At 41.2% G+C, this 13,813-nt stretch overlaps 3 protein-coding genes across 9 annotated transcripts; 1 reads left to right on the top strand and 2 right to left on the bottom strand.

Annotated features, from left to right (window-relative positions):
• Positions 1-369: 369 nt before the first annotated feature.
• On the bottom strand, positions 370-3,302 carry LOC100840040 (NAD(P)H-quinone oxidoreductase subunit U, chloroplastic). The gene is made up of 5 exons (XM_003576091.4): positions 2,920-3,302; positions 2,543-2,604; positions 1,382-1,471; positions 1,164-1,298; positions 370-757 (listed from the first exon to the last, which is right to left on the bottom strand). Exons 1-5 carry the CDS (start codon positions 3,239-3,241, stop codon positions 659-661), a joined length of 708 nt encoding a protein of 235 aa, XP_003576139.1. The 5' UTR covers positions 3,242-3,302; the 3' UTR covers positions 370-658.
• Positions 3,303-3,454: 152 nt separating this feature from the next.
• Positions 3,455-9,014, bottom strand: LOC100825741 (disease resistance protein RPM1). Of its 7 annotated transcripts, XM_014903110.2 has the most exons (5): positions 8,946-9,014; positions 8,717-8,837; positions 8,293-8,515; positions 4,999-7,829; positions 4,186-4,381 (listed from the first exon to the last, which is right to left on the bottom strand). In XM_014903110.2, exon 4 carries the CDS (start codon positions 7,760-7,762, stop codon positions 5,003-5,005), a length of 2,760 nt encoding a protein of 919 aa, XP_014758596.1. In that variant the 5' UTR covers positions 7,763-7,829; positions 8,293-8,515; positions 8,717-8,837; positions 8,946-9,014; the 3' UTR covers positions 4,186-4,381; positions 4,999-5,002. The 7 variants fall into 7 exon arrangements, with proteins under 7 accessions (XP_014758601.1, XP_014758596.1, XP_024318879.1 ...); XM_014903115.2 differs by lacking the exons at positions 4,186-4,381; positions 8,946-9,014 and adding an exon at positions 3,455-3,625 and having other exon boundaries at positions 8,717-8,943; XM_024463111.1 differs by lacking the exon at positions 8,946-9,014 and having other exon boundaries at positions 4,999-7,832; positions 8,283-8,515; positions 8,717-8,942.
• On the top strand, positions 9,001-12,970 carry LOC100825434 (GPI mannosyltransferase 2). The gene is made up of 8 exons (XM_003575451.4): positions 9,001-9,448; positions 9,555-9,660; positions 10,214-10,306; positions 10,402-10,597; positions 11,116-11,294; positions 11,784-12,037; positions 12,302-12,486; positions 12,587-12,970. Exons 1-8 carry the CDS (start codon positions 9,130-9,132, stop codon positions 12,755-12,757), a joined length of 1,503 nt encoding a protein of 500 aa, XP_003575499.1. The 5' UTR covers positions 9,001-9,129; the 3' UTR covers positions 12,758-12,970.
• The last annotated feature ends 843 nt before the right edge of the window (positions 12,971-13,813 follow it).

Here is a 13,813-nt window from a genome sequence, read left to right as displayed (position 1 = left end):
CCTTTTAGGGCCAAGGAAGAGATTGTGACTTTTTTTCCCGGGTTTTCTTTGCGTGCTCAGTGTTTTACATAAAGCTATTTTATCTGAGACACTTATTATGGATCAGACGAAGTAATATATACCATCAGGGCCTCCATTGCAGTTGTTCTATTAAAAGAAGACAAGTAATCTTGTGAAAACATATAATTTATGATAATAAAAAAAAATCTTAAAACTCAAGGGTATATATTTTCTTTGTCGCAAAAAAGGGTATATGTTTTATATATATGAACTTATGTACCTGCTGATCGATTTTGGCCCCTTTCTGCACTGCAAGCATTAAAAATTTCAAACTACAGCTCATAAATCTGTATCTGTTCTGCGAGGGGAAACACAACAACACTGGGAACACATAGAGACCATAATGGCGTATTCCTGTGCGCAATACATGGTCAGCAACTCAGGAATACTCCTGTAAAGAGCTTTTTTTTTTCCCCGAGAAAACGCAAAAAACTTTGCATCTCGGTATATTGATAAAGATTCATATATTTGAGCTGTACAAACTGCAAGTTAAAGTATTTAAACTAGTTAACATAAACAGTATGACTGTCGGAGGAAAAGGATTCGTATTAAAGCAGGATAGGATTGTGTCATGATCCATCTCCTTTTAGGGAGAACTTCATGATCTGTTGAGAATCAGCGAGCAGGCCACAGAAATTATGAACCATGCTAGGAAGAAGTAGCCGACAAGCTTTGTTGGTAACTCATCTTCTGGTTCCTGTCCCATCAAACAAGCACACCTCTGAATAGTTATAAATAACCAAAAGCGAAATTGACATAAATCATAAATACAAAGAACTCGTGTTAGTGGCTGAAACATAATACTTTTGTGCAAGGGCTGTAATAAAAGGTTTCCCTTTTTTCAATCAGAACTGTCAACAGAGTTTGAAGTTCTCCATAATTATTCATGAGTTCTTGTTAATCCGCTACATATAACACCTTCGCTCTTTCTTCAGTTTAACTATAAACAGTTTCATTGTATTTTGTTTTAAAAGTAACACTTCTTAATGACTGCGATCAGCTTGGAGCATGTTGATGAGCTTAATCATCAGTAAGACTACTCAAATTCAAATGGATGCGCATTCATCTAGAAATCCTCTATTCTTCTACAGGCTGGTACAAACCTTTGGAGGGTCTGGTGCTAATTCCATGGGATCAACTTCGAAAGGCCAGACATATCGCTCGGGCTGGCCATTTCTTGCCAAGCTCCAATCATACAATCTTCTCTCTTCCTCGGTTGATAGTATGGTGAAAGATTCCTGCAATGATGCACATGTGCTTAAGTGGTGGAAATTGAAAATGGGTAAAGAGAATCACCCTGACTCCTCATTTTGTCTGAAACCTTTAAGAGATCATGTTCCTTGCTGATTTCCTCTTCTTCCAGTCCTTGGCTATTTAGCTGTTCACACCTCTTCTCATACGCAGCTTTAACCTGGTTGCAAAGTTAAAATCAATTGGTGATAAATTTAGAAAGTGCATTTACAATCTTATTACTAATTTACCAGTTAGCCAGCAAATATAAATACCAATATACATATTACTCAATAATTAAAATTTGAGAGCAAATCAAATCAAAAATGGAAATTCCAGATATTTCTGAAAGTAACCAAGATATGAGACTAGCCGCAAATCAATACTTGATTTTATACTCTGGACTTTCGAGACTCTGATGGAGGTTATATAAATGATACTCCGAGCACTCAATGTGAAAAGTCATGCACGTTGCCAATAAGGCTGTTCGACAGACTACAATTGAGGCTACTAGCACATATTGTGGGCACTTATGGAACTTGTATACCTCTTATAACCATTAAAATATGCCTGCTTTATGGCACTTGGTATCAACATTGAGTCATTGACGTTTAGAATAAACTCCAAGGGTTTAAAACTACAAATAAGCTGTTACATAGCCAACATATCCTGACATACCAATCTCCACTATTAAGACTAGTGTGCCCCTTTAATGTTGTCTGATGATGGACAACCTGTTGGTCCCTGGGCTACATGATTGTGTTGGATAAAGAAGAAGCTCGTGAGACCAATGATGGGTTGATCTGCCAAAGTTCGGTACAGCATGACATTTTGTTATCATTTTGTTTTTTTCATTTCTCAAGAATACATTAAATCCCTGCCTCTCCGCCTCTCGAGCATTGATAGAATATTTTACCTTAGAACATCTCAAAGAAAAAGACAAGTGTGTTCACAATCTGTTTTCTAAGGTAAAATCCCAAAGTTTCTTACACATTGAGAATATTAAACGCCATGGAGCGTTAGTTAAACAGACATGCCTAGGCTAATATCCAACTTTAGCATGACTGGACGATGTGATTATATTGGCTGGTCATAGTGGGGCCACCCAGGGTTTCGTCTTGTTTGATACCATGCAAATTTTGTGGACCGAAAAGATTCTCATAATGTTCTCAAGTTTGCATTAATCAGGTACCGTACTCATGCCACTGTAATGACTAATTAGATACATGCTATTTTCAAATTTTCATTGTACCTCATCAGTTGAAGCTAATCTGGTGATTCCAAGCCTCCCATAGTGATCAGCATCTGTAATTGCTGCAAGTACGGAAAAGTCCCCTTGAATAAAATTGTTTTTCCAACAGATAACTATGTGCTATACTAGACTATTCCTGCCTAAAATATACTACTGATTTGGGTGCAGGAATCACGTACAGGAAATAGAGCATGTACGTCCTACCGAAGGAAGGAAAATTTTATCGCATCGCAAACAGGAGCTGAGTCACACAAAATTTTACATGTGACTAACGTTATGCTGTTAATTTGGTTTAGACTGTGGACAAACTTAATTTGGTTTAATATCAGAGCACACAGCTGCTTCAGATTAACAGGGGTGGGTCGAGAAAGGCGCACCAAGACCGCGCATCGCCTTCTGCACGTTGGCCGCGGAGATGAGGGAGTAGGGAGGAAGCGTCGAGGTGGCGGCTCCTCCGGCGACGTCTTTCCCCGCCTCGGGGTCTCCCTCCGCTGCCGCTTCTGCCACCGCACCGGCCGGGTCATCCGCTGCCGTGGCCCCGCCTTCGGCCGCGGCGGCGGCGCATCGCGCGCGGAAAGAAGCCGCGGCGTGGAATCGGGTGGGGAGAAGGCGGACGCGAGAGCGGGTGGACGAGGAAGAGGAGATGGCCGCGGATACGGTGCCCGGCGCCGAGGGAGAAGTGACGCCAACGGCAGCCATGGGGAGTGGAGGGAGAAGAGAGCGGGAGATAAGAGAAGTGGGGATGGGAATAGAAGTTTTTGATCCTCTTGTTTCTTTTTTTTTATTATTATTTTCCGCCTTAGTTACTCGCACCTTTGTTTTTCCCTTTTATTTTTTCCTTTATTATTGCCAGAACGACGCTGGACTGGACAATAGACTACAGGCATCACACTGCACAGGGGCCAGCATTATAGTTCCAGTAAACAATTAAGACACGATAGAGCAGCAAAAACTCATGATAGGATAGCATCAGGCTCCCTACAGGCGCTTAGACAAACTCCAACCATGACCCTTATTCAGAATACCTCTGATCATACTTCTCAGCATCAGAGAACCAGCCATCAACTTCTTTTTGGCCTCAGGCTTTTGAAGCAACGACCAGTAATCCAACCAGTAACAAAGTGAAAATACGAAGTTAGTAGAATCTCTAGGATATTTACTTTGAAAGCAGATTAACTTTCCAAACAATTTTAATGCTGTCATCATCCTATTGGATGGGACAAGAAGCAGATGAATGATAAAATTAATTGTACGAAGAATGTAAAGGAAATGGATACCAAACAACAATTTGTTTCCTTGACTTATTTGGACTGCGAAAGGCTACATGTACAGATATTGAGAGAAGAGAGAAAAGAACCTACTGTTTGCGAAGAGTCGGCAAAGATCTTAAGAGTCAATCTCGTTACCATTACAGATCATTGAATTAATGCTAACAAATTATGTAGAGTTAGCTTATAGACATAACAACCCACTGTCTATTTTTTTTTCCGATTGACTCTTAATGGAGAGTCAATGGTAACTATACCTTTGTGGATGCCCTAATAGCTTGACTATCCCTCTTAGTAAACACAACAGTCCATTAGTTGGTGATCATTAACCGTTAAAAATTAAAACACACTTAGAGGACGAAGATGCACTTTCACTTAGCAAGAGCTAGATGCCTGTGCAAAATAGAGCAAAATAATAATAGTACAAACAACATTGAGATCGTCATGCATATGTATAGATATATTACACACGAGTAGTACAAAGAAATAAGGAAGTGATAGGAAAACCAAACAAGTACTAGCAGCTTCGCATACTTTCCAGAATCCAGAATCCATATAGACCCCTGTGGACCTGAAGATTTAGGATACATTAACCATTAAAACCAGATGGATTATTAACTAACATACCCCTCCATTCTTTTTTAGAGTACTATTTTACTTTTTGACGAAAGTTCTGTCATGAACCAGGTTCACGACATGGGGATAATGGCTTTAGGGCTTATACGAGGTGACCCTGGACCCAAGAGGCGCGACGGCGCCATGAAAGGCAGCCGCACCTCAAGGGCAAGGAGGAGGTATAACTAGATTGGTTTATTCTTGCTTGCCTCATAACGATTACAGGGGGCCCTTTATATAGGGAAGACTTGACTTGACATCTAAGAAACTAATCTCTACTTTCCTAACAAACCATATCTTAATATTCCTATCTTATCTCGTGCCTAACTAATTTAGGAGATGCTAATGGGATATTGTCCCTTATTTGGATACCTAGGGATGTGCCCCTATAGGGATGTACGCCCATGACAGTTCTATTTAGCAAAATACTTTTATCCCATATATTCTTACCAATTTTAGTAACATATAAAGGGAGAAGTAATTGTGACAGATGTATATTGAGACCCCAAAATGACAACTGAAAATCAGGGGAAGTTGTGCAAGATGTGATATTCAGAGATGGATATGTTTTACCTTTCTACCTCCTATACATGACTGGGATATGTTGTAGCCTCCCCATTCTCGCGCTTTCTTGCAAATTGCCCATGAAATCAGGATGCAACCTACTGAGGTGTACCTCCTTTATGGATGGGAGAAATTCGATGCCATCAGGAACATCAACTAATTCATTGAGACCATCAAGGTTCAGATACTCAAGATTGATCAAAGCTCCCTCCTCTATGTAAATCTGGCAAACATGTGACATGTCTACCAAGGCCATCCCTTTCAACTTTGGGAACCAACCTGCACTGAACCCCAGCTTCTTCCCAGTGTACACCCTCCTCATACGCAAGCTTGTTAAATTTGAAAACTTGGTGAGATATGGTAATGGGTCTTCTGCAAGATGGCACCAGCATAAACTCAACCTGACAAGGGTGTTTGCATGACCTGAGAAGAATGGAGATTGCAGAATCCCTCCTGCCAGCTGCCCTGTAAGCTCAAGTGTCTGAAGTTGAGGAGGCAATGCCAAAGATTCCAGCCTGAGCACCTCTTCCTGGTTGATTGCTTTCACATGTAATCTCACAAGATGCTGCATCTTCGACAAAGACAAACATAGTTGTGAGCAGTATTTACTCTTTATATCTGAAATGTAAAGACTCCTTAATTGGGACAAATTTCCCATTTTGCTGATAAATTGTTCATTTGCTCGTATTTCATCCAAAGTTTGCAGTTCATTCAAATTCCAAAGACCTTCAGTTGTCCGAACACCTAAGGAATGAGTAAAACTTGATTGTGCAGTATCTTGCAATTTCCATAAAAGTAAATGCCGCAGCTTCTTTAGTACTGCAAACCCAGAAGGGAGACTTGTTAACTGAGTCCTTTCAAGGCTCAAGGTCTCTAAATTCTGAAGGCCACTCACAGTTTTTGGCAGTGACTTTACATTGGTGTCATTGAGGCACAAATACTTAAGATTAAATAATTCGCCAATTGAATGGCAGATAGTCTCAATAGGCAAGCCTGACAAGTCCAACACTGCAAGGTATTTAGATTTGGCTGGAATGTAATGAGACGATGAACAATGCAGCATAGTTCTGTCAAATGCTAAAAAGGTGCGAAGTTTCGGTGAATCTAAGGTCAATCTAATGTCGGTCTTGCATCGGAACACTGACATACGGCGGGAATCTGACACAATCTGTATGACTCCTGAGGTGTCATCATAAGTTGAACTGAAACATTCCTTCTCAGAGAGCTTAATGGCCAATTCGCGTATAAGATCATGCATACGGAAACGCCGAATACGACCAAAACTGTTTCTTGCTATGACTTGAATCATGTTTCGATGGACAAGCTCTATGAGATAGCTTTCAGCAACCTCTTCCAAGCTGCTTGTTCCTCTTTGTTCAACAAACCCTTCCGCAATCCACAGTCTAATCAGCTTCTTCCTCTTAAGGAGACGGCCTTCTGGGAACATAGCACAATATAAGAAACAATTTTGCAAATAACTCGGTAGGTGCCTGTAACTTAAATTCAAAATCCACTCCACGTGGTTTATATCAGGATTATTATGCAATTCCCACGTTAGTTTACTGTGAAAAGATTTCCATTCTGCTTCACTCTGATCTCTTAGTGATAATAATCCCCCTAACGCCACAAGAGCCAATGGCAAGCCTGCACATTTCTTCACTATCTTTTCACCCCACTTCTGCAAGTCTGGAGGGCAAACATGATTTTGGATTTTCCAAAACACCTTTCTGCAGAATAAAATCCATGCATCATGATTGTTTAGAGGCTCAAGCTTGATCTTGCATGCATCTTCAGCAATAGAAGCTACCTCATCAATTCTAGTTGTGATGATCACTCTGCTTCTCTTCCCACTGTTAAGAAGGAGATCTCTGATTTCCAAAGCAACTGCACCTCTCCATACATCATCCAATACAACTAAGAACCTCTTCTGTTCCAGAACTTTCTTCAAGTCTTCTCTTAGTTCCTCAATATTCATCTTTGCAACCTCAAATTGTATTTTGTTATCGCTGCCATACATTTGTTTCAACATGTTTCTCAAAATATCATCAATTTTACAGGATTGTGAAACAGAAATCCATGCTCGGCAATCAAAATGCGACCGTTCTCTCTTGTAGACATTGTGAACAAGAGAACTTTTGCCCAATCCACCCATACCACAAACAGCAATGATACGCAGAGAATAATCTTCAGAGTTCAGCAACTTATCCAGGATTTCTTTATATTTATCAACACCTACAAAGTCATCCTCATTGTCCGATTGACTGTGTCTGAATTGATATGCTTCTTCTTTGCTGCCATAGTTTGGTATCTCAACATCGAGTCCACTAACTTTTGATTGTATCCAGCGGTCTCGCCTACTCGACAGTTCAGTGAGTCTCTGTTTTAGTTTCTGAACCTCAGTAGCCATCCTATCCAATGAAAACAAGGACTGGGGTTTCCTGACAACTTTCTTCAAATTACTGAAGAAACTCTTTCCGTGTTGTTCACCAACAATAAAGATAAACTGATCCACAACATCTTCAATGTCATATGCCAACCTCCTAACTTGCCTTACCCATGTTTCCAAGACTGTATCACTGCATTCCCTTGTACTATTTTTCTTGAGAAATGCATGTATAATCTCAAGTTCTTCCTTTACCAATTCCATGTTAGTCGGAAGGGCTGCGACTAATCCAGATTTCTTTGCAAATATGGGCTTTGCTAGGTTTACTACTTCTCCTGCCACAGCTATGCTTATTTTCTTTATGGCTAAAAGAATAGCAGTCTCTGCCATTGTATTGTTACTGCTTTTGCGAAGAGTAATGATAAATCAGTATGCCACTTCAAGACTCAATTCCACCCTGCTACGTTACAAAATAAACTCCGTCAAATACGGGCATGTTACATTCTATTTATATGCAAAATTTCAAAACCAAACTCCGTAGAATTTATGGATATGAAAGATAGGGAGATTTTCTAATTAATGTGTTAATTAAGTATTATTTTCTTATCTCGTGTCACAGATGGGAGTGATTGGTCTTGAAGTTTGACATGAAGAGATAGACAACATCCCCTACATGTCATCATGTTTTGGGAATTTTAAGAAACTTATAGGCTTGGTGAAAATGCTAACTGCGGTTTCACAGACTTCTTTCAAACAGGTCACAAAAAATAATTTTATGTCATCCATTCCATTCCCTTGAAAACAATCCATATGAGGTTAATCTATTACCGATGCATTTGAGCTATTCATGTCTGGAACATGAACACAACATTGCTATCATGCAGAAAATGAAAAGTGAGGAAAAAAATACCTTCGCATACCTGATCAAACTGGCTGGCCTCCTTGCTGATTGATCTGCGGCTACCGGCTAGCATCTATCTAGTCTCAATCAGAGTTCAGAAGAGGAGTCTCAATCAGAAGAGGATCTTGGAACTTGCCGAGTGTTTCTCTTGGATCTGGAAGAGTAACTCAGATGTCCTCTTGCTCAAGAGTATAAGTCAACGCTTTATAGCAGTGGGAATCAAGAAGTTTCCTGTGCCGCTGCTGCGTGAATGAATAGAAGAGAATATAAAGTAACCCTTAAGGTCAACTGGTGCAGCCTAACCCTTTAAATCTCATAAAATAATATGGGGGAATTTGGCTACATCTCATTGGTCAAATCTCATCGAAATTCGAAAACTGTCAAATTAGGCATGCATGTGCAGTTGGTCCTGTACGTACAGGGTTTGTATGCATGACACTGACCTCTCCTGAAATTGCCACTGTGAAGAGGCCAAAAGGCAGGGATTGGAAAATGAAACTGGAACCACATATTGTTGCGGTCGCTGGACTTTGCCACACCTGGTCATTTCATCGAGCAAGTTGTCTGCACAGAGCGAGAGCAGGTTACTAAGCACGGAGGGACTGTTGCGGCTGAGGAACAGCTTTGGATCGGGCCATTAGGCCAATGGGCACCCAGCAGGACGAAGCCTACCAAAGCTTAGGGCGGGCTGGGGCATGGGCTCCCGGCGGCAGGCAGCGGAGAGCCGGAGATAGGAGTGTGCGGGTGATTTTTTTTTGACCGGTGTGACCATTTTGCCCCCGGCTCGACCCGAGGATCAGATCCATCGGCTGAGTCGAACCCGGTGTGACAAGACAAACCATCCCGCCGGCGACCCATGGCGCCGCCGTCGCCGCTCGCCTCCGTCGTCCGGCTCGCCGCCGCCTCCCGCGTCCTAGTCCTTGCCCTCTCTCTGCTCGCCCGCCTTCTCTTCCGCCCCTACGACACCTCCGCCTCCCTCCACCCGCCATGCCTCTCCTCCCCCTCGTCCTCTAATTCCACGCCCGCCGCCACTCCCGCCGCCGCCGCCATCTCGTCGCTAGCCGTATGGGACGGCGTCCACTTCGCGCGCCCCGCCGAGTGCGGCTACGAGTACGAGCAGTCGTTCGCCTTCCTCCCCCTCCTCCCGGCCTCCCTCGTCCTCCTCTCCCGATCCCGTATGTTACCTCCCGCCCTCTACCTCGCTTTCTCATTGCTGAGGTGTGTGTTCTTCGTCTGATCTGGTGCTCGGTCCATGGGCTGGGGCTTTCTCTTCTTGTGCAGTGTTCGCGCCGCTGGTGCCTGTTCTTGGGTACAGGGCCGTGCTCGTGATCTCTGGGCTTGTTCTCAACAATGTGGCGTTCGTAGCCGCTGCGGCCTACTTCTACAGGTGATTGAAGTTCTTCAACGACGCAATTTGTCTGTGTGTATTTATGATGTCGGACTTTAAGTGTTTTTAGCATTTAATTGTTGTTTTAGGTTCTTGGAACTGTTCGACTATATTTGACAGGTAGCAATGAGTGCAAGTCCACGTTAAGAGTGTACAGAAATATTTGGATTGTATCTGCTTCATTTTATTGGGGTAATGTCTGTAGAGAATTTATAGGTTATTATATTTCATGGGTCGTTTGATTGGTGGCCTACTAATGTTGGTGCATTTTAGTCATTGAGATGCCTGGTGCTTCGGACGGTCTTAGTATCTTTTGGAGTGATTGCATTTTCTTTTTGTAGTGCATGAGTAGCTGCAATGAAATTTCTGCTCGCAAATTTTAGTTGTAGTGATCCATTTCAAGCGCAGGACGACCTATTTCTAGTTTCTAAATTTTGCCTTTGTGCACAAGCACTGATGATTTTCTTTTCCATGTTCGAAGCACAAGATTTAGACCCGTTTTCCCTACCATTTCATATAGTAGTAAAGTGACTTTCAATTATGCTTCCTGCAGATTGTCTGTGATAATCTTGAAGGACTCAAGAGCAGCTTACCGAGCATCGGTTCTCTTTTGCTTCAATCCTGCTTCTGTGTTCTACTCATCACTGTAAGTTTCTTTTCCTTTCTACCTGAACTAGAAAGAATCATGTGCTGGACGGATGAACTAACAGACATGTTTCTGTTTTTCGTTTTTTCTGGCAGATACTCAGAAAGTCTTTATGCGCTGTTTTCGCTTGGAGGGGTGTTCTACCTGTTTTCTGGTGCTAATACTGTTGCAATGATAATGCTTGCTCTCTCTGGTTCAGCTAGGTCAAATGGAGCACTTAATGCTGGTTATTTCTGTTTTCAGGCTTTGCTACAAGCATATGATGCTGCTGTCCAAAAGAAAAGGCCCATAGTAAGTTTAATTTAGTCTTTATGAACTGTTCTACTGATTTACATGGTACTTTATGCTCCCGCACTCCTATGCACCCTGAGTTCGGGGTTTATCACCAGGAAGTTACAATTTCCCCCTAAAAAAGAGTCATGGAAATTTTGAGTCCTAAAAAATCAGGGTTTATCATCCATGCAAAAAATTGTTCAAAAATATTATCATATATGTGATGTGCAAAAAGGCAATTGATTATGCTCATATGAAAAATGACTAAATGAGTACAATCTTGCAATACAAACAGCATTCATTGTTTCCACAACGTTTGCGTGCAGATATACTTTCACATGCTCTACTGCTATAATGTTTTGTGGAAATTGTTGAAATGCCCAATTTTGGAGCTCCAAAGTGCATAGTAGTGTGGGTGCATAAGCCCATAACCTTATGTGTTAATTTGATATATGCAAAAGTAATGTCGGTGTACTTGAGATGCGATTAGGAAAGAGATGTTTATCTAACCGCATTACCTTTTCCTTTGGCCCAAGTTGGCAATGCAGGCCCTTATCACTGGAGTTTTGCACTCCATTTTTATATTTATACCATTCTTTGCTTTCCAAGCATATGGGTATTTCAACATATGCCTACACGGAAACTCAGATGAGCTGAGGCCATGGTGCAAAGCGAAATTGCCCCTTTTGTACAGTTTTATCCAGAGCCACTACTGGTAATAGTTTCTATCTTAGCCTTACCAGTATTAACTTTATCATTTATCAAATCTGGCCATCGTTTTCCCCTCACATTTTTAATTTCATTATCTTCGGATAGTATTCTGTTTTTTGTCACAACTCACGTATAAGCATGATTGTATTGTTAATAAGAATTGTTATGTGTATTAAGGATTCATCATTAAGGATGTGTTCTGTTGGGCCAATCGTGTATGCTGTTAGGATGCCACTTGGGTTGTATGCCCCACCTGTAGGAAATAAGCAGAACTCTTTCTCATTTATGTGTGCCAGAATTTTGAAGTATCTCTGCTGTTTGAGATCATTGATTGAATGGCCGCATATGCATTTTCCTTTACTATTATTTTACATGGCTCTTCTACTAGCTTACTCTTTGAATAATTAATTTTGACCACTTTCAAGTGAAGCAGCTTTACTATTTTACATGGCTCTTCTACAAACTTTACATTTTTATCTTTCTTTATTTCTAGGGGGGTTGGTTTCTTGAGATACTTTCAAGTGAAGCAGCTGCCGAACTTTCTTTTGGCTTCACCAGTACTATCTCTTGCGGTTTATTCTATTGTTCATTACACAAAAATGCTTTGCCAACTCTTCCAGTCAACTAGCCTGCACGAGCAGATTATTGCCACTGTTGAGGAGAGGTCAGTTGAAGCATATGAGCGCTCAGATGTTGCCACAGTATTGAAGAGCAAATTTTCTATCGGACCAAATTACAAAGAACAAGGTACTATTATTATTAACACAGCCTCAACATGTTTTCCTTATTTGAGTCACCATGAAGTGATATTTTTCAGCTTTCTTAAACATGCTATTACCTCTGAAATACTATTATAAATTTTGTGGATAAAGTTGAGTATTTTGAAAGTGTTTTAGGAATTAAGAAAATTTGAAGTGACCTGAGAAATAGAGAACCTACATGAACCTAGTGATATTGGATACTAATAAGTTAGAACATTTAATAGAATCTAACTGTGCACTGCTTGAACAGAACACACTGAGATTAAGAAGAGAAAATCTGTTGCAGCCAAGTCTGCTTCGACATCTTTACATGATAATTGTTCGACCGGCCAAATTCTCAAAGACGATAAGGATGGGTGCCCCATACTAGTTATCCCTTTCATCTTACATCTGGCATTCATGACATTGACTGCTTTCTTCGTGATGCACGTCCAGGTCAGTATAATGATTTCTTCATAAAAAGTGTAGCTCATTTGGAGGTGCTGCTGCAGACCCCTGTGCATCAAGTCTCATTGCTTATATCTCTTTGGTGTAGGTGTCAACACGATTTTTGTCTGCTAGTCCTCCAATTTACTGGGCTGCTTCACACATTTTGGTTTCTCCGAGGGGCTCTTCCAAGAGATGGGGATATTTCATCGTCGTTTACTTCATTGCTTATATTCTTCTAGGCAGTTTGCTCTTCCCCAACTTCTACCCGTTCACATGAGAACAGCTGAACCTTGACACGCAAATTGTATGAACTAGCTGGGTCTGGAGCGGAGTGTTCCTGTATAGTTGATGTATCTTTTGTCACGTACAAGCTTTCAATGTAGGAAAACAAACCCTGTTTGAGCAGTTTATCTTAAAAGGTTTCATGCTGCTGAGTGCTGAGAGAAGCTATGCATTTAAATTTGAGATGATTCTGGCAGCAATGTTTCTATGATCAGTGCATTTCTGGACTTCTGAGGGTGTGCCAAAAACTTGATATCCTTTTCTTTTTGAGAGATCTGATCATGTCCCATTTTTACTTTGCACATAAAATGTTTTTTCTGGTTGTTTTAATCATGTCAAGCTAAATGTGCCTGGAATGCTGATTCTGGTAGTAAAAGTGCCCTTCTTTTTCTTCCCCTAATTGTGAATAATATCACAAAAACACAAATAGAAAAGACGAAATTTCAGGCATCATTCATGGCTGGATTTGTCTTTTTTTCTTCTTCTCTATATGTATAATGAATTTGGATTTGAATATTTGGTAAACACATATTTTATGAACTCATTCGATTTGTTTCAATTTTCCTTGAATATTTTAGGACCCAAAAGGATGCTAACACTGGGCATTCTCTTCTTCTGAGGAGTGCATTCGAAAAGGTGGATATAGATTCTTTAGTCTATCAGTGAGCGAACGGCCGGCGATACTTTCTTTTTTGCAATGGACGGCCGGCGATACTTTGGCCGGCGCGGGCATGGCGTCCACGCGCCCGCCAACCAGTGGACGAAACGATTCACGGCCCTTTAAAAAAATAATCTTGAAACTGCACAGAAGATCACGGAAAATGCATGTTATGGATAAATGTTGGACAGAAGATCCTGAAAAAGACAGAAAAATTGCCAAGCAAGTCCTATACTTGAAGCGAGTCAAACTAAACATCCTTCCTAGTTTTAAACTCCCTACCTGACTGCATGCGCGTATAAAATAGACACAGAGAATTCAGCTCTCATCACAAACACTCATCAAGTACATCATCAGCAGCTCACACATTAGCTTCCCTAGCTTCCACCGCGC

This window comes from Brachypodium distachyon, chromosome 4, assembly GCF_000005505.3.
Source record: "Brachypodium distachyon strain Bd21 chromosome 4, Brachypodium_distachyon_v3.0, whole genome shotgun sequence".
Taxonomy (NCBI): Eukaryota; Viridiplantae; Streptophyta; class Magnoliopsida; order Poales; family Poaceae; genus Brachypodium; species Brachypodium distachyon.
Note: the sequence above shows the minus strand (reverse complement) of the source record. Positions and strands in the feature narration are given on the sequence as shown.